The sequence below is a fragment of the Leopardus geoffroyi genome, chromosome B4 (assembly GCF_018350155.1).
Source record: "Leopardus geoffroyi isolate Oge1 chromosome B4, O.geoffroyi_Oge1_pat1.0, whole genome shotgun sequence".
Classification (NCBI taxonomy): domain Eukaryota; kingdom Metazoa; phylum Chordata; class Mammalia; order Carnivora; family Felidae; genus Leopardus; species Leopardus geoffroyi.
Genome location: NC_059341.1, coordinates 62110363 through 62136779, shown reverse-complemented (window position 1 = coordinate 62136779; position 26417 = coordinate 62110363). Strand labels below are relative to the sequence as shown.

Genomic DNA, 26417 nt, shown 5'->3' with positions numbered 1-26417 from the left:
AGAAAAAGCTTGCCAATCCCTGATTTAGGTCATGATTCTGCAAGTTGGCCATTTGGGCTGGACTCAGCTGGGCAGTTCTTTTAGCCTTGGCTGGAGTCCTCCAGCTATGTGAAATCAACTGCTGGGGCTGATAAGGATGCTATTCCTGAGTAGCCTTAGGTAGGAAGGCCTGTTCCTCCTTCCAGTGTCTCCCACTCTCCAGCGGACTAGCTCAGGGTTTTTTACACAGCATCCAGACAGAGTGCCAAAGAAAGTGAAAACAGGTTAAGGTCTCTGAAGACATGGGGTCAGAAATGATACAATGTTACCATTGGCGTGAGCAAATAAGCATTATGAATTGATTCCCAAATTCTTATCTAGTTGTCTAAATACCTTCTTTTCAGTATATTCAAAGATCCCAAGCATTCTATTATGTTTATCTTCTTGGAGACATATCTCGTGGACATATCTCCAAACTGGATTGGCTGTTCTCTAGGTCTGTTACATAGCTGTCTATTCTGGATCTCCCTCAGGTACATTTCTGGAAATTCACTACATCTCTCTTGAACTATAACTCCAGCTTTCTGGATACCACTGAATTCTTCTTTGTTTGACAGAGCACTTCCTCCAGGAGATTCTTGAGAAAAGGCACAAGGGAAGTAAAAGTTTTATTTCCTTGGAAAAATGACTTTATTCTACCCTAACACTTAATTTATAGTTTGGTTAAGTGTGGATTTCTAGCTTGGAAATTTCTGCAGTTTTAAAGGTTTTTGAGAAGTCTGATTACATTCTGATGTCTCCTCAATTGCATAAACTTTTCCTTCTAGAAGAAATTTCACACATGTTCTTCATCCTTATTTCTTAAAAATTTCATGACAAAGCTAGGTATAGGTTTATCTAGAAACTTAGGTCTTACAATCTAGAAACTCAAGTCTTTCAATTTGGGAGATATACTTTAATAATAACAATAAATGTTATTTCTTGCATTCTATTTTCTGTTTTTTTTTTGTTGTTTTGTTTTGTTTTTTGTTTGTTTGTTTGTTTTCCCAAGAACCCTCTAACTCAGTTAATGAACCTCCTAAACTGACTGGCTAATTTTCTACTCTTTCCACTCTTATTTTCAGTTTCTTTGTATTTTTACACCTTTGTCTCCAGAAGACTTCTACAACTTCATCTTCTGACTTTTTCTTTTTTTAACTTTCTACTAAATTTTACATTTCTATCTTTTTGTTTGACTTAACAAACAGCATGTTCTTCCTGTTTCATAGATGTAAGATCTTCTCCTACCTTTAAGAAGCTTAATGATAGTTTCTTTTCTTTTCTTTTCTTTTTTTTTAAACTTTCTACACCTTTACAGAATCTGTTTTATTCCTTGTTTTTCATGGGAAGTTTTCTGTTCAAACTTGACTTTATGCTCATATTTAAAGAGTAGAGCACTAAAATGCTGAGTAACATCTCTGTGCTTGCAGTTGTGGTTTATGGACTGTGATCTTAATAGCAGAGTAATCTGGCTGGGTTGTTTCCTTGGGGCAATTTCTGATACCAATATATTTAGGTCTTTTATCTTGGGCTGTCTAAATTCCTCAGAAAAGAATCTTCCAATTTCCTGTCTGGTTGTCAGCATTCTTAGAGCTGGGATAGAAAAATGGCTAAGGTTCTCCATAAGCAGCATGAAACTTTTCACCTTGCTCTCCTCCCAACCCAATGTTAACACTGCTTTGGTGATCTCTGTCCCAGAGACCCTACCTTCCTACCTTTTATTTTTATTTTTTTTCCAGAGAAATTAACCCCAGTTTTCTTCCAGACTTGGGGAAAAATGACTGGGGGCCTAATTATTAAATAGACTTTCAAACTTTCCTTCGTTTTGAATCCTCACATTCATTCTCACTTCCAGAAGTTTCTGGCATCACTAACAAGAAAGCCCTTAGGAGTTTCTAAAATATATATTGGTCTTCTTATTTCCAGTTTAATTCTCCATTTTAATAGAGTTTTATTTCAATGGGGTTTTAGAAGGGAGTAAAATTACAATGGAGTTTTAGAAGGGATAAAAATGAGTATTCTTTCCGTTCTTTTTAACTACGTATGTGTTAGGAAAAATACATTAAACTTTTATTTTGAATTAATTTTGGATTTACAGACACTTGCAAAGATAGTACAAGAGTTCTTATGTGCCTTTTATCCAGTTTCTTCTAATATTAACATCTTACATAATTAAGGTAAATTTATCAAGCTAACAAATTAACATCAAATAATAATAGTAAATAGATTGAAGATTTTATTTGTATTTCACCAAGTTTTCCGCTAATATTTTCTCTCTCTTGGATTAATGCAGGGTAAAACGTTGCATTCAGAGACCATATTTCATTAGTCTCCTCTAATATCTGACAGTTTCTCAGTCTTTCCTTATTAGGACGTTGATACTTTTGAAGTGCAGCTTTCAAGTATTTTGAAGAAATCTGGATTTATCTCTTTTTTTCTCATGAATAGACTGGAGTTACGATTTGGGGGAAGAATACTATAGACATGAAGCATGCTTCTCCTTATATCATATCAGGGGAATATGGTCTTAAACATAATTTATACTGGCAATGTTAACCTTGATCATTTGGTTAACATGGTATCTGCCAGGTTTCTCCAGTCTAAAGTTAACATTTTTCCCCTTTCTATAATCTATTCATTAGAAATGAACAACTAAGTCCAGCCAACACTCAAGGGGAAGTAAATTAAGTTCCATATACTGGAAAGGAGTATATCCACATTTATTTTTAGAGATATATGCATATTTTAAAACTATAGATAGTTTCTTCTATAGCCAGAGAACTATTCCGCATTTCTAATTCTTCTTGTGTCAGTTCTGGGATTTATATTTATCTTGATAAGTTTTCATCTCATCAAAGCTTTACAATGGATTGATATTAAGTCATTTATATTGCTTATGTCATCTTTAAAATTTGTATTGCATCTGTGTTAGGTCACTTTATTCATTCCTCTGATGATGTTTATTTATAACATCCCTCTTCATCAATCTGATCAAAGATTTGTGAATTTTATGCCTCTTAAGAAATGACAGTATTTTAAACTTACTGATGCATGCTGTGAATTTCTGTCATAAACTGTATTATTTCTTTCTATTTTCTTTGGATTATTCTATTCTTTCTTTTCTGTCTTCATAAATTGGGTGTTAGCCCATTCTTGTCCAGTCTTTTCTATTTTGTAACATACATATTTAAGACTATAATTTTCCTTTGAAATACACAAATTTTTAAGTAAATAACTATGTTAATAATGACTACATTGTTTTTCCTTTGTGCTTAGCTTTAAAGAAATTTATACATAGCAAAAACTAACTGTTTGGCTCAAAATCATAACAAATCTTAACTGTTTGGCTCAATGGATTTTTACATACAAATACACCCATTTGCCCACTACCCAGATCAAGAAAAAGAACACCTGTATGCTGCAGAAAGTTTTCTCATGCTTTTGCCCATTAGAGATAACTACAATGGTAATTTGTAACAAATGCCTCAGCCACATGTGCTTTTGTCCTATCTCCTTCTTCTTCACATTAGAGCAATTCATGGACGTGACACATTTCCTACTTCATTGTAAGGTCCTTCAAGACAATGGCAAAGTCTCATTCATGTTTGCAATCTTTGCAAAAACTATCATTTTGTCATGCGTAGAGCAAGGATTCAATACGCGGTTCCCTGGTCATGCCATGCTCTTTGGTTGAAGCGATTTCCCCTTAGCCTTTTTTTCTGATGATCAAATGTACTCCTTCTGCACAATTCAGTCTGAGCATCATCATCTGTAAGAGCCTTCCCTGAAATGCTCTAGACCTTCCACATCTTCTCACAGTGTGATTGAACTCAGCACTCCTTGTATGTGCTCAAAGAGCACCCTATATTTTATATCTCAAAGCACTCCATAATTCGGAATTGTAACAACTATTTTACTTGTCTATCTTATCAACTTGAGATCCCTTTGAAATCAGGGATTATATTTATTACAGTTCATACTCTTCATTACTAGAATTCTAATATAGTATCTGGTACAGGGTATAGATGGATAATTGATATTCAATGAATGAGTGAATTTGCTTCTCCAATTCAAAGAAAATCTACTTAAGGGTAGGGACTGTATCTTATATTTGTGTTTCCCAGAGCACTTGTATGGTGGGTACACCCTAAGTTAAAGCTTCCCAAACTTTTCTCAGTTCACAGCTCCCTTGCTTCCTCAATAATTTTTTTTTCACAATGCCCTCTAGGCCAAAAGAAATACCTCATTGTTTCATTTACTAACTAGTTAGGTCGTAACATAGCAGCCATTTGAAAAGATACACAAAAATTGAAATAAAAATACTTCAATTTTATTCTTACCTAAACTACTTTTTCATGAGAATTTTGTACATAGCTGGAATTGCTTAGCTCCTTAAATCTTGTCATAAGATCAGATAATAAAACTCTCATTTGTTCCACATGGATATCTGCATGGTACTTACATCTGAACACAGCAACTACCAAACCCAACTTCCCTAAGATATGATGTACTAGAACGTAACGTAACGTAAGACAAATTAGTATTGCCACCCTAGTAGGTTACCTGGTTTCCAAAAGATCCCAAGTATCTGTGTGTTGCCCTCTAATTTTTAGAATATCCTGCAGCATCCCAGGGCATCTTGATGTAGTCTGCAAACTACAGCCTTAGGTAATTACAATAAACATCCATTCGCTCACTGTTTATCATTCATAGCACTCAGGCAGGTATTAAAACTACAAAAGTGATTAAGATGGCTCTAATAATAATGATGATAATAATAATACATCAAAAACAGCAGCAGCCATCTCTGCAGCACACACACTATGCTCCAGACACTATGCTATCTAAGTTAATGAATTTCAGCTGGCTTACTAAAACTCATTAATGATATGTACAATTAAAGATTCTGGAACCTAACAGAGATCTGTGTGAAAGACACAGCAGAGTTAAGTAAAATATAATATAAAAAGTATTAAAATAAAATTACAAAAGCAATGATATTTGGTGTTTAAAGTTAACAAAATAGTTATGTGTATTTTCATTTCATCCTCAGAACCACTCTGAGAGTCAGGTAAACCCAGGTCTATATAGGTATTAACTTAAGCTGCTTAAGTTATATGTTTAAAAAATGGCAATATAAATACTTTAAAGGGGGCTTTAGGGCAAATTATTTCTAAAAGGGCATTTCAATGACTATAAGAATGGCAGATTTTTGGAATGTTAGTAACTAGGTATAAATCTGTGGAGTTGGAAATTGCCATGTGCCTATGATGACACCAGAATAGGAACTGAGATCCTTAGACCAAAAAAGGACAGTAGAAATTATATTCTCCATGCATACATTCTTCAATCTTCCATCCAATCAATCCATTCTTCACAATCCTGGATAAAAATGATACCCTTTTTTGCTAGGTAACTTGTGATTTGATAGCTTTACACTGTACTGTATGAATTTTTTTTTTACCTACTTTTTCTAATTGTCCCCCCCCCTTCAGTTAAATTGGAAGAAAACTCATTTTATGTCAGTCCTTCAAACAGGTGAAGAATGTTAGCATATCTTTATTCTTCTCTTCTCTGAACTAAATATTCCAATTCCTTCTATAGTATGTGACGAGGGTTCCTGCTCCGTTACTGGTTTGACCACAATACCACCTAATATTTGCATGACATTTTATAGCCTCTAAAGTTGTTTGACAAATCTATCTCAGTTTTTATTTTAAAACATTTCCAAGGGCCTTCGAACAATTCTGTAAAGCAGGTATTATTAATCCCACTTGACAGAACTGGAAATGGAGCCCCATACATTTTTAAAAACTATTCAAGGTTACATGAGCACAAGGTAGGACTCAAATCTAACCCCACCTACTTCTTAGCATATTTACTTTGGCAGTTATTCTTTTGATCACAGGTAACAGAAAATTCAGCACAGACCAACTTAAAAAAGAATTTGTAATCTCACACAAAAGAACATGAAAGAACTAAGGATAGGCTTCCTTTAGTGTTCAAACAATGTGATCAAGGATGCATCTCCACTTCTTAACTCTCCCTCTGGTGTAGGATCCATTTTCACAAAAGTTCTACACATATGGTCCCAGGATGGTTACTAACAGTTCCAAGGATTTTCCCATTTTCTTACTATGAAGGACAGTGTTTATATATCTGAGGATACAAGTTCCAAAATGTAGCCAGTTACAAAATGGAGGACGTAGGCTATAATCATTAGCCTAAGTAAATAAGGGCTTATGTCTAAATTAAAAAGTAGGTTAAATCTCACCTAAACAATACAGCTAAGAAATAAAAAGTAACACTTTGGGAGGAGAGGAGATGCTGAAGAGATACCAATAAATAAGCTGATCTCCTTCTGATTTGGAACGATCTTAAAACATGGCATATGGAAATGAGTGTGATGCTTCCATCAGACCAGTGAAAGAAAGTGTACTATTTCACCTAAAAATTCTATTTGAACTCCTGCACCCACTCATCACCTTACAGCAAATCTATACTAGCTTTTCAAAGTACTCTTTTTTCTTCCTGATTACTGAGTATTTCTTTGAATAGCAACAAGAAGAATCATCATCTCAGTTTGGCACCCAACAGATAATCTGATTAATACATTTTTTAAAGGGATCATAACACCCAGCACTATTTTTGGTGACCCTACTTTTGGTGAAAAGTCCCATTTAAAAGCGACTAAAACTGTCAAAGAGCTAAATTGTGTTGATGGAGATCAAGTCCACTTTTTAAAGATTAATAAGTCTCTTTAAAATAGTGTTGGTCGTGTACCATCTTATAATCTATTGCAGTTTTCAAGATTCAGCTCCTACTTTTCAGGTGCTTAAATCTAGTGGAGAAGACATAGAAATAGATCCTCTAAATAGAATATACCTAGACAGTGGTATACTTATATAGTGAATGCCAAAGAGAGAAAAATCACTTGATTTAATCTATCTAGGAAGTGTAAAAAGAAGTTTTTCAGGTTAAAAAAAGCTAAGTTATTAAATAAGACTCGCTTCTGCAAGGTAGGAAAGCAATGGTATCCGAGGGTGAAGGCACAGTATGACTAAAGGCCCAACACCACCAAATAGCATAGTATGTGTACCAGCAATTTGGTACTAAAAGCATGAAATGTGCAGCAGAATGGTGAAGATGAACTGGGTAGGGGCAGGTCAAAGATTTATAGTTCATGCTAAGTAGCTTGAATATTATCCTAAAGGCTATGGTGAGTCACTGAAGAATTTAAAAGTTCATTGATTTTTTATTCCTAATTGGAAGGGGACAAAACTGGAAGCAAAGAAATCAATGTAGGAGGTCAAGGTAAACACCGAGAACTGCAATTAAGTCAGTGGCAGCAGGAGGTCCGGAAGTGTATGTGCTAAAGGATTATTATTAGGTAAAATGGAAAGGTTTTAATGATTGAAAGGTATTAAAATGGGAGGAAAGAGGGAGAGATCAGGAAAATCTCCAGTTCTCTGGACAGGGCAACTTGGTAGATGGTCATCTCAATGAATGATACAGGAAATAGAGCAGGAGGGAAAGGTGTTGAGAGATGAGAAGGTAACTTGGTGAACTGTTTGTTCACTTGTCCCTAAATGCAATGATTCTGTCAAAAGTGTAATTAAGATTGTACCTTTAATTAAAATTTTCTAATGTTTATTTTTGAAGGAGAGAGAGAGAGAGACAGAACATGAGTGGGGGGAGGGGCAGAGAGAGAGAGAGAGAGAGAGAGAGAGAGAGACAGTATCCGAAGCAGGCTCCAGGCTCTGAGCTGTCAGCACAGTCTGACGTGGGGCTCAAAGTCACAAGCTGTGAGATCATGACCTGAGCCGAAGTCAGACACTTAACGGACTGAGCCATCCAGGTGCCCCAAGATCTTACCTTTAAATAACCAGACAGCTATCACAGTTTTGTAAATACAAAATAATCCCCCAAAAAACAAAACAAAAGAACAAAAAAAACCCAAAAAACTAATGAATCAAAACTAAATAAATCAAGACAGAAAAATTATTTCAGTGTTGTGAGATTATCTGGCCTAAGCTAAAATAGAAATGCTATTTCCTTTTTTAAAAGAAGGGTCAGGTGGCAATGGTAAATTTCTTAAAGAAAATTTAACCACTGATTGTAATGTCTGTGGCTTTGGGGGAAAACATAACCCCAAATTACAGTGGCTGTGGTTATAAACTATTATGAAGAGCTTCCAACGTCAGACATAGCTTAAGTGTCTGTATGCTCTGGAGTCCTTTTACAGGACTTTGCTAGAACAGCAAAATTAATGACTCCTTTCTTTTTGTCCATTTCGGTGTCAATAACAAATGTACTTTCCTTTCGTTAAAAGCGATTTTCAAAGGATACAGAATGAATTTAACCAAAAATGCCAGAGTCATAAACTTTCTTCTGAATATTTCAGAAAAAAACATACAATCTACAATCAACTCTAAGGATTAGTCTTAATTTGTGATGAAGGCCAAAGTCATCTCTCAGAGTCGGAGAAATATGTGCCACAGTCCTTAGAAATTGTGTTTTCTGTTACAGTTTATCATTTATCTCTTCAGTTAATGTCAGTGTTAACACAGAGAAAATCTAGAGGTAAATTACAAAGTAAAAGCTGTTTGTCTTCCTTAGAGTTTTCAGAGTAATTTTAGTTACTTGTTTTCCACTTTGCCACACCCCATTCCTTCCTTATTTCTAGTGTGACTTAGTGGCCAAACATGCTAATTCCTGTTAATTCTCTGGTTTATTTCCAGAATTCTTTTAATTAAAAAAAAATCCGAGTGCTATGAAGTGACCTGCATATTAGAATTAAAACAAACAAACAAACAACAACAAAAAACAAAAAACAGCTTCCTGGCTTTTTTAATGTCATCCCTTCAGTCAGTACTCAAGCAGTTGGTAGTTCTCCAGGCTACAGGGATCACGTAGCTGCCAAAGAACAAGAGGACAGAGTGAGTGTTGACCTCTGAAATCAGACAGGAGCTGGGCAGAAGATGGCAGGAGCTGCTTGTTAACACTTGTAACCCTGAGCTTCCTACAAAATGTAGATGAAGCTTTGGCCACTGGATCTGGGTAACTGTGATACAGAAAGCACCAGTAACTTTAACACCTTCACAATATCTCCTGAAATACAACCATCAAAAGTGTGAGACTATTTCTACCACTACACAGTTAATCTGAAGTGGCCATATTTTTTGTAGGAAGAAGATTGCCACATTCCGTACAAAAACGTCATGCAGGGTTCCGCCCTTCCAGAAAATTTTTGTTCTTATGTATTGGACTTTGATACCATTTATATGGTTATTATTCTCAAATTTTGATCTCTAGCCCTGACAATGCACCTAAACTCCAGACACACATTTCTAACTGTCTACCCAACATTTTCTCTAAACTTATGAAGAGGCACCTCAAATTTAATATGCACAAATTGGATTATTTATCCTGATGAAACTGAACTCTCCTCACCATCTCAAACTGCCATATATCCAATAATTTATTCTGATAGTTACTTGTTTAAAAAAACAGCTTTATTAAAATATTATTTACATACAGTAAGATTTATCACTATACAATACATAATTTGGTAAGTTTTATCAAATGTAATCACAATTATGATTAAAATAATTCTATCACTTTCAAAAAGTGCCCCTCCCCCTCAATTACTGATTTCTTTTCTCTCAAATCAGTTTTGCCTTCTTCAAAATTTCATATATTCTATTTAGAATTGTGACATGTAAATTTTTTGAGTCTGGCTTCTTTCTAATTTCCTTATCTAAACAAGACCTCTACCGCCCTCTCAGTCAAACACATAACTCTTTCCATAGTCCATACCACTATGTGGAAGTACCTTATTCATTGTAAGTCTTTTTCAACTTGAATGTAAGTTCCATGAGTACCTAGGGGCCCTGTCTATCTTGTTTGATGCTATACGCCCAAAACTTCTAAGAGGATCAACAATAAATATTAGTGAATAAACTAATGAAAATAGTCCCTTTAAGTTTTTGCTATTGAAATTATCTATACGTTAACTAATCAATGAGATTGTGCTTTATTCTAAGACGAGAACATTGGGAAGAAGAGGAAAGCTTAGGGGTGAGTTGCAAGGCCTCTTGATTGACACTGCCTGATTCTGAATATGGTCTGTTATCTCTTCTAAGGAGTTATCATAGCCTTGAGCAAGTTACATAATCATCCTAAGCTTTCATTTCTGCATCTGTAAAACTGGGGACAACAGTTTCTGCCTAGTAAGGTGGTTGTGAGTATTAAATGAGATCAAATATGAGAAACAATTAGAAAACTGCCCGGTACTTAGCACTCAGTGGTAGCCAACGGTGGTAGAATTATTGCTGTCTCCAACCAGTACCACTGCTACCACTACTACTATTATGTTACTGTTTCCTGAAGCCAAAGATGAAGAAAAACTTCCATAAAAATAAATTTTTAGCTAGTAGCCTAAAATATTTGCATAGAATAAAGCCAGGTAAGTGAAGCTTAACCATAGAGAATTATTATTGTTTTTTGTTGTTGTTTTTTCTTTAGAGAGGGAGTGCAAAAGTGGGGGAGGGACACAGGAAGGATGAGAGGGAGGAAGAGAGGTGGGGGGAAACTTAAGCAGGCTCCACACCCAGAGTGGAGGGAGGGGGTGTGGGAAACGAGAGCTCCATCTCACCGCCATGAGATCATGACCTGAGTCGACATCAAGAGTCAAACACTTAACCGACTGAGCCACCCAAGCATCCTTACTGCTTTCTTTATCGCTAAAAGAAACAATAACATTCTGTCAACTTTTGTAATGTCTAATATTCCAGGTATTTTCCTAGAAGTCGTAACAAGGACATTAAGTATAAATCTGAAACTCACAGTTAAAATCTTGTGATTTTAAGGCTATGAACAAGTTCAAGAGGCAGAATTTCACATTCCTATCACTGGTAGCCTAAGCGTAAAGTCTATTTATAAATACATTTCTGGTCCCACAACTTAGATAATTTAGGATAATTAATTAACTTGGAGGAATATTTTACAAACCAACCTGTAATACTTCATTGCTTTTTTCAATTTGCTTCTCCATGGAATTAATATGGCTAATTAACGAAATGATGTCTATACATTCACTTGAGAATTTTGGATGAATACAATTAAGTCTTGTAAGTCATCTTCCTGAGTTAATTGTATATTTTGGAGACTGCTATTTAACGGCAATGATTGGTTTTCTGGAACACATTCTATGAGCTACACATTAGGCTAGGGCCTCCTAAGAGCATCAATATGACTGAGACACTTATGAAGCTCTCAGTTCAGTGGGACAGTTAGTAAGATAAGTAGGTATTTGAATATGATTCATGCTGCAAGAGAATTATAAACTACAAGATAAGAGGTTAGGGCCTTTTCTTCTTCAACAAATGATTTAAGTACTCTCTAAGCACAGCCACCCTGGGGCCTCAGGAATTGCTGTTATTTGTCTAAGAACTTCTCTGGACTAATTCTGCCAAGTCTGTATTCCTTGTTATGTATAGCCACTGAAGTGTCTGCTGGGTTACCTCAATGGTCAGCAAATAATTAGACAGTGAATTCCCTAAATACCTTGAACTAGTTAAGTGATCCATCATTTGCCAAGGGAGTTCGCATGTTAGGGAACATCTTCAACACTGCCAGTTTACAACCCTGCCTTAGCCTTCACTTTCTGCTTGAATAGAAGCAAAATCAGCCAGTGGTGAGAGATTAGGTAGGGTCTTTTCAGGTCTTTCCTGGGCATGTGCACAACCTTGTGCATGTATGTGACCTTCAAGAAATCCAGGAGTATTTTATTTTATTTAAATTTTTTTTTAACGTTTATTTATTTATTGAGACAGAGCATGAACGGGGAGGGTCAGAGAGAGAGAGAGGGGGAGACACAGAATCTGAAACAGGCTCCAGGCTCTGAGCTGTCAGCACAGAGCCCAACGTGGGGCTTGAACTCACGAACTGCAAGATCATGACCTGAGCCGAAGTCAGACACTTAACCGACTGAGCCACCCAGGAGCCCCTATTTTATTTTATTTTTAACGTTTATTTATTTTTGAGACAGAGAGAGACAGAGCATGAACGAGGGAGGGGCAGAGAGAGAGGGAGACGCAGAATCCGAAGCAGGCTCCAGGCTCTGAGCCATCAGCCCAGAGCCTGACGCAGGGCTCGAACTTACGGACCAGGAGACTGTGACCTGAGTTGAAGTCAGATGCTTAACTGACTGAGCCACCCAGGCACCCCTTCCAGGAGTATTTTAAAAAATCAGAGCTTTTCAAAACCACCTATAATAATCGTATTTCCCAAATTTCCCTTTTAGGTTTTTTGGCCAGGCTTTTGTTTGATCCAGTGGTATTTCTGTCTTAGGCAGAGGTTATACATCTGCCACTCATTGTTTCTCACAAACATTCTGAGGATAGGGCTTTTCCCACTAAGCAAGCTCTAAGCAAATGGGAAATTTCTGGGAAGCTGCCAGATAGGTCAAATAGTAGTAATTTCCTAGAGACAGGTTTTCTTGTGGAGCTCCAAATTTAGTCTGCCCACTCCAGTGGCTTCTACATTGCTGATTTTCATAGCTACCATGATTGTGCGACTACTATTTTGTGTGTGTGTGTGTGTTTTAATGTTTACTTATTTATTTTTGAGAGTGTGCAGGGGAGGGGCAGAGAGAGACAGAGAGAGATTCCCAAGCAGGCTCCACACCATCTGTGCAGAGCACAACACAGGGCTCTAATCCATGAACCGTGAGATCATGACCTGAGCTGAAACCAAGTGTCAGACGTCTGCTTAACAATGGAGCCACTCAGGTGCAAAAGACTACTACTTTTTAAAACTACCTTGTAACCAGGGAGAAGGGGATGGGGATAAAGCAAGTTAAAAATCTACAAACTTGCTGTTATTGGTGAGATTTAACTATTTTTGCTGAATAAATATTCCTTGGGTTGTTGAAACCTTTGGTTAATATCCAGAGTTCTGAAAAAGTTGATTTTGACAATTTTTGCCAGTGTTGTCATTGTCTTTACGGAGAAGCTAATTTGCAGAGTTCTTTATCATTCCTGAAGTGCTTAGCCTCTCCATTTCAAAGAATATTAATATTTACCCAATTTCTTATTTATTTATTTTGTGTGTGTGTGTGTGTGTGTGAGAGAGAGAGAGAGAGAGAGAGACAGAGAGAGAGAGAGAGAGAGAGAGAGCAAGAGAGCAGGGGAGGGGCAGAGAGAGAGGGAGAAAGAGAATATCTAGGAGGCTCCGTGCAGAGCCCGACATGGGACTTGATATCACAAAATGAGATCATGACCTGAGCTGAGATCAAGAGTCAGACACTTAACCGACTGAGCCACCCAGGTGTCCCCCAATTCCCTTTTAGTACATTCAGTTTACAAGTGCAAACATTTAATCTACCTGAAATTCATTTTAGTACACAAAATGCAGAACAAAATGGGCAGCCAGTTGCAATTATTTTCATTTTTTTTCTGGGTTCATTAATAAGATATTTTTGAGACTCTAATAAAAACTATGGACCATTTCTGCAGAAAAATCTGCACATACACACAGTTTTGCATAATTTCATTAGATTCACAGACTGTATGGGCCCCTTCCATGCAACTCAGATTAAGAGATTTATAAATTACAGAAAAATCTGTGTATCTGTATTCCATCCTATTCCATTGGTCTGTTCTATATCCGTAACAGTATTGTACAGTTTTAATTACACCACACATCTTTTTGCTTCAAGGCCTTTGCACTTGCTACTCCTCTGCTTGAAACATTCTATCCCCAACTATTCACAAAGTAAACTCCTCACTTCAACGCAGGCCTCAGCTCAAATGCTAACTCCTAACATAGGCTTTACCTGACTATCCTGTCTACATATTGGTTCCCTGACTCTCCGGCCCCTTACACAGCATTATTTTAATACATGACACTGATCACTACCTCACATTATATCTTTAATACTTTCCTATCGGTCTTCTTCATAAGAAGGCAGGGAAGTTGTTGTTCTCCTTCTTACTACTCTGTCACCAGAAATAAGTACAGTCCCTAGAACATAGCAGGCAGTCACTTCAGTTATTAATGTGAAACACCGAAAAGTAGATTTGACCATGTGAATTTGTTTGCTTACCCTACTGGCCTAAATAAACAAAAGATAAATGAGCTTCATATGGCTCCCAAGAAACGTAATTTGTCAATTTTCTAGACTAGGACTATGAAGCTCCAAGGAGCTAAGGGAATGACAGGTGTTTGGTGGTAGTTCTTTACTACAACTACATGAAAATGAAGGCAGCTGAATACATGACCACCTCACATTTGAAAATTTGAGAGTTAATTGGAAACATTGTTCTTTCTTCTATATATGTTCCCTGTTCAATTCTCTTAACCACAAGGCAGTTAAACACATACACACACACCACACCCACATACTCTCTCTCTCACATGCATGGAAAATATGCAAACGTTGGAAAGAAAATAAATACAATGCATTTATTCATGACATGCTTGGATTATCTTCACAGTACTCTGAAACTGTGGCAAACAATTCTTAAAGTATATTATACACTGTAGTGTTTTCTAGAGACAAGAATGTCCCCGACAAACCAGCAGAGAAATATGCCCTTTACGATATATACTTTTCTTTTTGAGTGATGACCATGTGCTGATTTATTCATGCCCTCTTGCCCAATTTCACGGTGACTAATAGCCCACATCTATGTGAGGTTAGAGGAGTGGTCTGTGGTCACAAAAAGTCTTAAGTAAACTCTCTCGAATCAGAACTTAACCAAAGATCGTGACCTTACTAGCACAGAATTCCAACCAACCGAACTGACAATTAAACATCTTACATACATTATGTGCTCAATATACATTTGATGATACTAGCAACAGATTATAAAAAGAATTAGAAAGTAATCGTTACTCAAAATGAAAAGGCCAGGAAATAAACGAATGAGATCTGTCACCACACAACTGTTATCTTACCATAAATACTACCTAAAGATCTGTTTAATTTTTATAACAAATGAGTAACTATGTGCTCTTGAGTATAAATTTAAGTGACATTTTTAAAAAAGTGTATAACATTTACCCTGGATGTTAAGAGCACTGAGTTTAGATTGGCTAATTAATCATAAGAAAAGCTTCCAGGTTGTTTGGTACAAGTCGTTTTAGCTACATTCATAATGTATGGTTGAATAAACAGTGGTAGTATATATAATGCTTTGATCATGGAAAACAAAGACTTCTATAAATGTTATCTTTTGCTTTATATACTTATTTAAGGAAAGATTTACTCAAGTATTTGATTGCCTACATAACAAAAAGACTAAATACATGGAAAATACAGCCATGCAAATTCAGTTATGGGAAATGAAAACAATGTAGTTTTTAATCATTCAGTTAAGTAGACAAAAGTTTATTTTGTATGCAGGCCATACTTGATATGTGATACCTTTTATGAAACCATGGGCATTATCTGTGAGGTCCTATTAATTATCAGTATCAACTACAGAAATATAGATACACATATTGGGTATAATTAATGGAATCAAACTGTTTTCTACTCATATATAATACTTTATATTGATTGTCTCTGTATGTGTGTATGTGAAAAAGGAAAAAAATAAATAAACCAGAGGTTTAACATAGTTGCAATAACTAGACACAAATTTGGATCCTGGCTTTTTAAAAAATAGTCAAAAGATAAAATTATAAATTACTGAATTTTCTTTTTTTAAAAAAAATTTTTTTTAACGTTTATTTTTGAGACAGAGAGAGACAGAGCATGAACGGGGGAGGGTCAGAGAGAGAGGGAGACACAGAATCTGAAACAGGCCCCGGGCTCCGAGCTGTCAGCACAGAGCCCGACGCGGGGCTCGAACTCACAAACTGTGAGATCATGACCCGAGCTGAAGTAGGACGCTCAACCGACTGAGCCACCCAGGTGCCCCAAATTACTGAATTTTCAATATCTGAAAGCAGAAGTATACTGATATACTAAAAATTATCAGTATAAAATATTAATATTATAGACAAAATAATTAAACTGATATATTCACTAAGGTGATTTTAAGATAAATAACAAGGAAACTTCATTTTGAGCACAACAAGGAAAAAGACAGTTACAAAGAGTTAATTTTACTAACCTGACTTATTTTTCTCTGTTCTTGTATTGCTTTCTGAATTGCCTGAGATACTTCCTCTTGATCTTTTGCATGTTCAGTCTTCCATAACTCCCTTTCTTCAGCATGGGCTTTTTCCAGATTTTTTCTTTCTTCTTCTATGGCTTTTAAAACTGCATCTTTCATTGCTTCTTTCTCAAGCTTCAAAACAAATAATGACTCTAATGAAAATATTTGAATGAGTGACTGCATAAGTCCTTGAATAAGATAGATTTGGGTTAACCTTTAAAAGGTACAAACTCGAATTCTATAGGGTTTAGTTCTGACACTGCTGTTTTTATGCACTTAATACCTGGTGCAGAATCAAATATTTGTTTTTGTACAAATATCCATACATTATTTCCAAGGCATATGTAAACTTCAAAGAAACTAAGCTTTACCTTAGTAAGTAACAGTTTTCAAGCTATTTGGTCTTAGGATCTCTTTACACTCTTAAAAGTTACTGAGTAATTAAAAGAGCTTTTGTTTATGCTGGCTATATTAAGATTACCATATCAGAGATTCAAACCAAGACAAAATAAAAATATTAATTCACTCTATATTAACATTAGATGTTCTGTATATTAATAATCTTTTATGAAAAATAACTATATTTTCCAACATTTAGAAGTGAAAAGAATATCTGTGAACCTCCTTAATGCCTGACTTAATAGAAGAAATTTAGGTCTCATACCGGCCTTCTGTTTTAAATTTGTAAAATGGTTTTTGGTTGAAGTATATAAAGAAAACTCAGTCTCACACAGACATGTAGTAGAAAAGGGAGGAGTATTTAGTAGCCAGTTTATATCTTTGTAAATATTGATGATTCCATACTGAAACTTATCAAGGGATAGCTCTTAAAGGGTAGTTGCGATAAGGAAAATCACACAATGGTAATGAAATCTTTGTATTCTGCTACTTACTATATTACAATCTTTTCTTGCACTTTGAATGAGTCCTTTATCTATGTGTGATTTTTTTAAACATTTTTATTTGGAAAATATTAACTCAATAAATTATGCATCTCCTCTAGATGTTTACACATTTCATTATATCATAACAAAAAAGGTCAAATTTGTTAATGTCACCATCAATTTCATAATAAAAGTCTTTAACTATCTGAAAAAAGATACAAATTTTCCAAAATTCTAATTTTGCTTTAAAGCTCAAATTTTATCATTGGCAACAAAAACTGTTAGTTTTCTGGAGATGCTGGGCTCACTCTATTTACGTTGGAGAAAATGTCTGCCAAATACTAAAGGCATAACCCTTATTATTCACTAAAATGGTGTTCCATAAAAGTTACCAACTTCAGTTGCAACTCAAACATAGGAATCTCTCTAGAAAACCATCATACTTTGATTTGCAGTAATGTCCATGGTCTTTCCACCTCTGATGTCCACAGTTAACACTCTTCTCTTTCTTCCAGTTAGCCAAATTTGACACAAGTTTTCAAAGCTGAGTTACCATTTTCTGAACTCCTGTTTTACTCTACGATTCTTCTCTGAAACTACTCTCTTACGGTGCTCACCAATGCTCTCCATTTTGTTAAATCCAAATAACAATTTTTTCTTTTTTTAATCCTTACTTATCTTGATGTCGAAGTGACATTTTACATACTTGACTATTTCTGTTTTCCTTTTCTTGGTTTGCAAAACAGCATGCTGCTCTTATTTCTACTTATATGGCTGACTCTATTCAGTTCTTTATAACTTCCTTCTTTCTCTGGGTTTTAAATTTTGGACTTTCAGTGCTCAGACCTTACATCTCTTGTTACTCTATACTCTCCTGTGAGGTGATTATACATAACAATAATTTCTGTGGTTACCATTACCATCTGTTTGCTGAAAAAAAGAAATTATATTAGCATCTTCAGGTCGTTCCTTTCTCTTCTGAGCTGTGAGGTAGATTTAGTTGCCTACTTGCCTTATTTGAATATATCACAGGCATCTCAAACTATACCAAAGAAATAGTACCACTTTCCATGTTGTTTCTGAATCACTACTCTAGGAGTTCCCAACATGGCCTCCTTCTGTATTATCCACACCAAACATATATCCTGATTCCATCTCCTATTTCTAGAATTTGTCTATTTCTTTCCTTTAAACTATTACTACTACTCTATTTCTGCCACTCACTATCTTTTACATAGACTTTGGACACACTCTATTCTTTCCTTGCCTCTAGCCTTTGTTGCCTCTAATTTCCCCCAAATTAACATAAGTTAGCATTATATCATACCTACACTCAAAATTTCAATGTTTCCATCCTTACCTGTAGAATAAAATTCAGACTCACAATTCAGAATATTAGTCATCCTTCAAGCTAATTTTAAAAGTAGTTTATTGTTAAAAAACTCCTATGACATGGAAATACTGTCTATATACTCATAGTAATTTAATGCATTCCACCTTGCCTTATTGGTAATAAGTAATATTTTTCTTACGTGACTGCAAATATTTTAAGACAAAATCATCGTCATCCTTCATGTTCCACCCCTGGCACAGAGATTTGCAAATATTAAACTTTTCAGATATTTGCTTTACTAAATTTAAATGTAAATCCAGATCTCAAAAGTTAGTGTACTTGTTATATGTACTTGCTGGCATATGTATATTTAATATCACAGACATACTATTTAGAAGAGGTATTTCAAAGTTGACTTTAAAAATCATATATCTTTTTAAATATTTTTTAATGTTTATTTACTTTTGAGAGAGAGAGAGAGAGAGAGAGAGAGAGAAGGAGACAGAGAGAGAAAGTGGGGGAGGGGCAGAGAGAGAGGGAGACACAGAATCTAAAGCAGGCTCCAGGCTCTGAGCTGTAAGCACAGAACCGATGTGGGGCTCAATCTCACGGACCGGGAGATCATAACCTGAGCTGAAGTTAGACACTTAACCGACTGAGCTGCCCCCAAAACATAGATCTTTATAAATACATACATACACACATATACACACACACATATATATACACACATGCTCATATGTTATTTGTGAGGATACCTATTAAATACCAAGAGTTTATTAGTATCCCAACATATATTCTTTTTTAACAATTAATAATCTACAATATTTCAATGTCATTCTATTCCTAAATTTAACAATAATAGGAACAGCAATATCCTAACTTTAACAGGAAAAACAAGAAAGAAAAAAACTCTTTGATTTTTCTGTAATGAGGTTTTATGCAAAAAAGTAGATTGACTATACTATACTATGAACTCAGTTTTTAAATTCCACTTACTTACAAAGAAAACCATTATTACAGATAGAAATACCTTTGCAGCAGATAATAAAGCCTCTTTATTTCTTTGCCTTTCTTCCTCCAAACATTTTTCCAATATTACCTGTAAACGATAAGACAGTTGGGTAGACAGTGAATGTATTATTATTTGAGGTAATTATTTGAGGTAATAGAACACGTTCTTTCTACACTCTGAGCAAACTTAAAGTATTACCTTCTGTTCTTGAGACTGCTGAATCAAAGCTTCCTTTATCTTTTCTTTTAACAGTTCCTTCTCTGTATCTAGCATTTCAAGGAGCCTCTGATGCTATAAGGAAAGACAAATGGATTATGAATATGGTTCGGAGACCAATAATCTATCAACAAGGAGTACAGCTTGTGGAATCCATTTGTCTGGTTCTACTGAAGTAGTCACTAGAGGAAACAATGGGAAGATTGCTAAAATGAAGGCATACAAGCCAAAAAAACCCCACTGAATTCACCTTTCTTCAATCGGCCAAGAGATCTTTTTGTGGCTCCAAACTCAACAAAGTACATGATATGAGATCTAACTTAGGCACAACTACTCCAAATTGGAAAATAAATCAGAAAAGTATTAAATATCTTTCATCAAAATTAAATTTAGAAAAATTACTCACTAAAATTATTAGTTTGCAGCAAAAGAAGCAATCAGATAAGAACTGATAAACAACTATCATATTATTTGTGTTTCTAGTAAAGCACTAAAAGAAATTGAAAAATTATTGTACTTCAAGATTTTACCATAGATTCAGAAAATAAATCAATAAAAACAGTCAAAGGAATTTATGTGGTAGCTAATGTAACAATACACAGAAGCCATACATTTACTTTTATTCCAATGTGCTAGTGAAAAAGCATACACAACCACCAGCCAGTTATCATGGAGTAGGCACTCAGAGTTTGAAGTTTTCTAAGAAAATCCAACCTTTGTATCCTCAATATCTTCAATATAGAGAAGCCAGATACTTGTTCTGGAACAGTACTTTTATGAGGAAACACAACCCCAAAGAAAAATACATATGCCTACTCACACAGATTTCTCATTCAGTTACTACAGGCAAATAAGAATACTTTTTCTGATTTCTCTGATTTTGAAGCCTCCTTAAAATATGAACTTACTTGAACACCCAATATTTTATAATGTCTTTCGAAGTTGTCTGATATAAAGTATTTTTTAAGGAGGCAGTTTACTTGGAGACCAAGTCACCAAAATAGTTATGCCTGGGAAGATAATCTATTATTCTTATTTTTAATTATAATGTTACTTTTTACCTTTATTTTTCAAGAAAATAAGAAAAATCACAAGATGTGTTTTTTCATTAAAAACAAATCCAAACTGTGATATTAATCATGGCATGCCTATGAGAAATTATTGGTACCATATGAATTTGTGAAAAGCAGCTAACAAATCAGTAGACTTATCACATGCTACGTCATAACTGAGACTTTAATTCTGTATTCTATGTAAAGTCTAGATGCACACAAAATGTCACTGAATCAGAAAAAAAAATCTAATCCTATTTAAAATACACACACAAGAAAAAAGTTAAAAAATCTTATACCAGGTAAACAATTAGACTTAAAAATGATAAAATGATTATTAGTTAGACTTAAGTAATTAGACTTAAAAATGATACAATTCTCATATGAGACCAAAAAATATTGAATTTAGGCTTTGGGGGTAGGGGTAAACATAACAAAATAGAACCAATAAAAACTATTAGGATTAAACTACAAAATAAACTTTTCAGAGCTAATAATAACTTTGAAAATTATTTCTTCTTAAAAAGAATTGTTATGTTAATAAGTCAGACTAATGGAAATCATTAAGTAATTAATTGTAAGTAGTCCAAGTTTCTCTAGTGGTCTAAGAACTAGTACATTAGCTAAAATGACAATGCACTGTTTAGAAAATTCATTCCTAAACTCTATTTCTTAATTCTGATAGTATACTATAATGGAAGACTATTTTTGAGCTTTCTTCTATAAGAATAAACCCTAAATTACCATTGGAAAGAAGCATCCTACATAAAATATAATTACTGAGAAAATATAATTGAGAAAATATAATTGAGAAATTATACTTGAGAAAATATAATTAAGTTACTGACTTATAAATATAGGTAATAGTAGTTAACATTTTTGGAGCTTTTTTAAGATGTCAGGCGTTGTTAAAGGGGCTTTGTATGTGGCTGTATCACATTAAATCCATAACAAACTAAGTCAGGCAATATTCTTTCTTGTTTCAGATGAGTGATCAGAGACTTCAGAGAAGCTAAGTAAATTGCCAGGTCTCTAATGAATCACTTCAGCAATAATCTTATCTGTGTACTCATTATCAACAGTAATAATCACCTACTAGCTAAAAGTGGCCTCAGTAGTACCTAGATGTTGCCTAAAACTAAAAGCTACAAGTTGTAAAAGTTATTACAAGTTATGTGTCAGATAAGGCCTCACTTGCATTTGACCAATCTATGCTTCTGATTTTGTTCTTTTCAGAATAATATTAAATAAGATTGTTTATTGAATAAATACTAATTAATATTAAGGAGATGATTCAGGAAAATGCTAAATGACATGTTTAAACCCTAAAATTAAACACAGTTAATTTGTAAAATGAAGCTAATCGAGAACAATATAAAGATGCATCTTTGGGAACTTGTACAATTTTGGCCTTATGAAATATTCCTAGGAATGGTATTGGCTGGTTGATAATTGAGCATGGTTTATATTTTGAGGCATGCCCTCACACTGTATTCCAGAAAAACAATAGTAGGGCAAAGGATAAGGCAGATTCTCTTCGAAAACAGAATCATGGACTGGATGAGCAACTAACCAAGAAACTATTCCACTGTTGGAACAGAGACATCAGCAGTATTTGGTATCTGCTATGGGCCAACCATTGCTGCTTATCTCATCATACTCCCTTTTTGAAAAATGGGAATTTTAGTTGCATCTTTTCTGTTCTCTTCTTTTTGAATGTACTGATTATAACTTTTTGGAGCGAGGAGGGTGGGGCAAGGGCTCTGCTCTTTCTAGAGTTCCTTTTCTGTTTGTTTGAGTGGGTAATTTTCTCATTTAAGACATTTCTCCAATGTTTGGTAATCTTTTTCAGTTCATGCATACTAAAATTTCAGACACAAAAAAGCTGGTAAGAAATTCTGTGTATGTGGGCAAGTTTCACAGTAGGTACAAAAAAGCTGGCTTTTTCCTGGTTGTGGTGGCTATTCCCAAATGTCATGTCTATACACATTCTCTTGGGCTGCTCTTTTGGCCTCAAAAAAAAAAAATTCCCCAATCTTCTCACTGGTGCTGTAAGGCAAATAAATATGCAGCATTCTAGGAGTGATATGAGCAAAGGAAATGGGGGTGAAAAGCTCATTGTAAAATGGATTTTGATTTAATCTCCCAGTTTTTAGTCCCTGCCTTACTCCTCTTTATGTGGTCAGAGTATCATGTTCGATCACTCCTTTGTCTTGCTAGGGTGTACAGTAATTATCTGAATTAAGAATGACAGGCCGCAGGGTGACTTTCAACCATTCCTTCAGCTTTGCATCTGGTGCCCTTATTTCCTGAGGCACTCTTGGGATTTGCAGGAAAGAGCAGCCTGCCTCATATGAATTTCACCTTAATGGACTAAGCTTACAATGTTTTAGCCTCTGCTAAGTCCATGATACTGCCTACCTCTTACCTTTGCTAGTTTCTTTATTGTTTTTTATTTGTTTGTTTGGGTCCCCTTTAGTGTCATTTTAGTGATTTTTTGAGGGGAGAGACATACAGAAAGGTAGAAGAGATGAGTATATTTAATTTACCATACTTATCTAGATTTAGGACCACTTTTAAAAAAACACTTAATCACATCTTATCTTTTGACTGAACATTATGTGTCAAGCACTGTGTTAAGAACTTTAAAGTATTAGTGGGAATCCTCACAACAACCCAGAAATGTCTTACCACTTACATTTCACAGATTTTCAAACTGAGTTTCAGAGTGGTAATATAAATTGCTTACATTCATAGGACTAATTAACAGTTAAAACTGAGACTGGGACCCATTAAGGGCTGAATACAAAATCACAGACTTTACACTAGATTCTCTAGAATCAACATACAACTGAGGGCTCTTTCTGTTCCATCTCTATGGACTGTTTCTTTGACTTTCTGGGTTTCAGTCATACATTCATACTAATCACCTAGCCTTATAATTTATAAGAAAAAAATGCAGAATTATAGTTATGTTTTGGTCATGGTTCCCCCTCCCCCCACATCTGGCCCCTTAAGGGAAGGTAACAGAGATGGCAAGACCATAGAAACTAGAAGGGAAGAGGAAAACACTCATCCTTGAGGAATAATTTTTTTTTTTAAGCAAGACTGTAGGATATTTAGGTACGTGAGACTCTTCCACTGGAATGCCAAGACATATACACAATGAGCCAAAAACTTTGCTCAGGAATCAATGCCTATATCAGCTAGCACATTTTTCTCTTTTTAAAAGACACATACACTTTCAGGGAAAGACTTTTCTGAAAGAATAGATTAATTTATTAGTAGCCAATTATAAAGACTGCATTATATATTTCTGTAGGACGAAAAAAAGGTATTCTTCACTTCCATTTATATTTTGGGGGCATCTCCCTGGGAGGCAACATATCTCATTAGAACTAACACAGACACTGCAATCTTGTTTCCATAGTGTAGTGGTTATCATGTTTGCCTCAAACATGGGCGCTGGAATCAGACAGATCTGGAGTCAGTCACTAGTTCTTCACTTAAGGAAGGTACAACTTAAAGTTTTCTAAGCTTCTGTTTTATTTCCTTTATTATGTAAGAAAGGCTAATGTAAGTCAGGCTAATAATGCCAACCTCACAGTTATGAGAATTAAATGAAGTAATGTAGGTAATACATCTGGTACTCAAAAATGTTAACTAGACTTCCTGTCAAGCAGCGCATAAGATAATACAGTTCATTTATGAAAAAAAATTTTTTTTGCATAGAGAAGAAAATATTGGTTGCTACTTAAAAGTAAAGGCCTAAGAAGGAACATCCATACCCTTTTTCAATAATAATTTTGAAAATACCTTTCACTGAATTATAGTGTTAACTTTGTAATCCATGCCAATTTCATTTCAGTGGATATTACTAAATAGTAGACCTTATAATCAGGAATAAAGGCCATTCCTGTCATAGAATACTTGAATCTGGGGAAAAGGCTATCCAAGACTACAAGCAGTAGTTTTAAACATCTATTTTGAAACATCTATTTTGAAACTTTTCAAAATCTTTCTTTTTTCAATATAAATTAAGATTGCAATGCATTTTTGTTCTCAACATGACTGCTGTCTTTCCTGTTTCTAGACTTGCCCTCTAGAATAAGTCCTCTCTGTAAAATCTGACCATGACCATTCAACTATACTTTGAACATAATGGATAATAGCACCAACTATGGATCACAGGACACAAAAAACCAGATTCAAATACTAGCTCTCCTTGCTAGTTCTACTCTAGTAATGTGGTCTTTGACACATTTTTTAAACCTGAAATTCAGTACTGATCTTCTGAAAAATGAGGATTAGCATCCACTTTATAGGGTTGTTCTGATGATTGATCAAATATATCAGATGTTTTATATAGCATCACACCTATTGTCAGCGTTCATAATTTTTACTTACTAGAGTTATGAACGATTTTTTAAATTTTATTTTATATATAGAGAGTACAAGCAGGGAAGAGGGGTAGAAGAAGAGAGAGAGAACCTTAAGCAGGCTCCACACTCAGTACAAAGCCTGACATGGGGTTTGATCCCATGACCCTGTGATCGTGTCCTGAGCTGAAATCAAGAGTCAGATGCTCAACCGACTGAGCCATCCAGGCACCCCAAATTATGAACTTCTATAGAAAATTTGAGCCAAATGTCTATCAAGTGATAAATGGATAAAGAAGGTGTGATTGATACACACACACACGCACACACACACACACACACACGCACATGCAATGCAATATTACTTGGCAATCAAAAAGAATGAAATGTTGCCATCTGCAACAACATAGATGGAACTGGAGTGTACTATGCTAAGTGAAGAAAGTCAGAGAAAGACAAATACATGACTTCGCTCATAGATGGAATTTAAGAAACAAAACAGATGAATGCAGGGGAAGGGATAGAAAAATAGGATAAAAACAGAGAGGGAGGCAAACCATAAGAGACTCTTAAATACAGAGAACAAACTGAGGGTTGCTGGAGGGAAATTTCCCCTCACCCCAGCCCTAGTAACCCCTAATCTACTTTCTGTCTCTGAATTTACTTATTCTAGATATTTCATATAAGTGGAATCAAATAGTAGTCACCTTTTGGTTTGGGTAATTTCACTTAAAATAATGTTTGCAAGCCTCGTGCATGTTGTAGTATGTATCTGAACATCATTTCTGTTTATGGCTGAATAATATTCTATAGTGTGAATATACTACTTTCATTTTATTTATTCATTTGTTGATGGACACTTGGGTTGTTTTCAACTCTTGACTATTTTGAATATGCTATGAATATTCATGAGTAAAAAATGTATTTGAGTCCCTGTTTTCAATTCTTTTGAATATATACCTATGTGCAGAACTGCTTGGTCATATAATAATTTATGTTTAATTTTTTGATGCACCACCAAACTGTTTTCTACAGTTACCCCACCAGTTTATCTTTCAACAAGCAATGTGCAAGGGTTCCAATTTCTCCTTATCCTCTACAACATGTTACTTTCTTTTTTTTTCTTCTTATGATAGTCAGCTTAGTAATTGTGAAATGGTATCTCATTGTGATGCTTTTTCCATTTCTCTAAGCATGTTGAACATCTTTACAAGTGCTACTTCTACTTTTGATACTGTACTACTCCTTTCCAACTATTACTAGCATTATCTGCACAAAAAGGGAGTGGTTATAGCTCTTTCTGCAGTCTTTATAGGACTGTAGTATAAAGTGCACTGGACTTGAGGTT

General features: G+C 35.1%; 1 protein-coding gene across 26 annotated transcripts in view; it reads right to left on the bottom strand.

Moving 5' to 3' along the window:
- CCDC91 (coiled-coil domain containing 91) overlaps window positions 1–26417 on the bottom strand; it is a 387168-nt gene that overhangs the window by 103692 nt on the left and 257059 nt on the right. For all 26 annotated transcript variants that reach the window (XR_006709146.1, XR_006709147.1, XR_006709148.1 and 23 more), the window contains 3 exons: window positions 19621–19713; window positions 19441–19509; window positions 16146–16322 (listed from right to left, as the gene is read on the bottom strand). Coding sequence is in view for 23 of the 26 variants with exons in the window: in XM_045465034.1 (XP_045320990.1) it covers window positions 16146–16322; window positions 19441–19509; window positions 19621–19713 (339 nt within the window). In the remaining 3 variants the exon portion in view is untranslated. The remainder of the gene's footprint in view (window positions 1–16145; window positions 16323–19440; window positions 19510–19620; window positions 19714–26417) is intronic.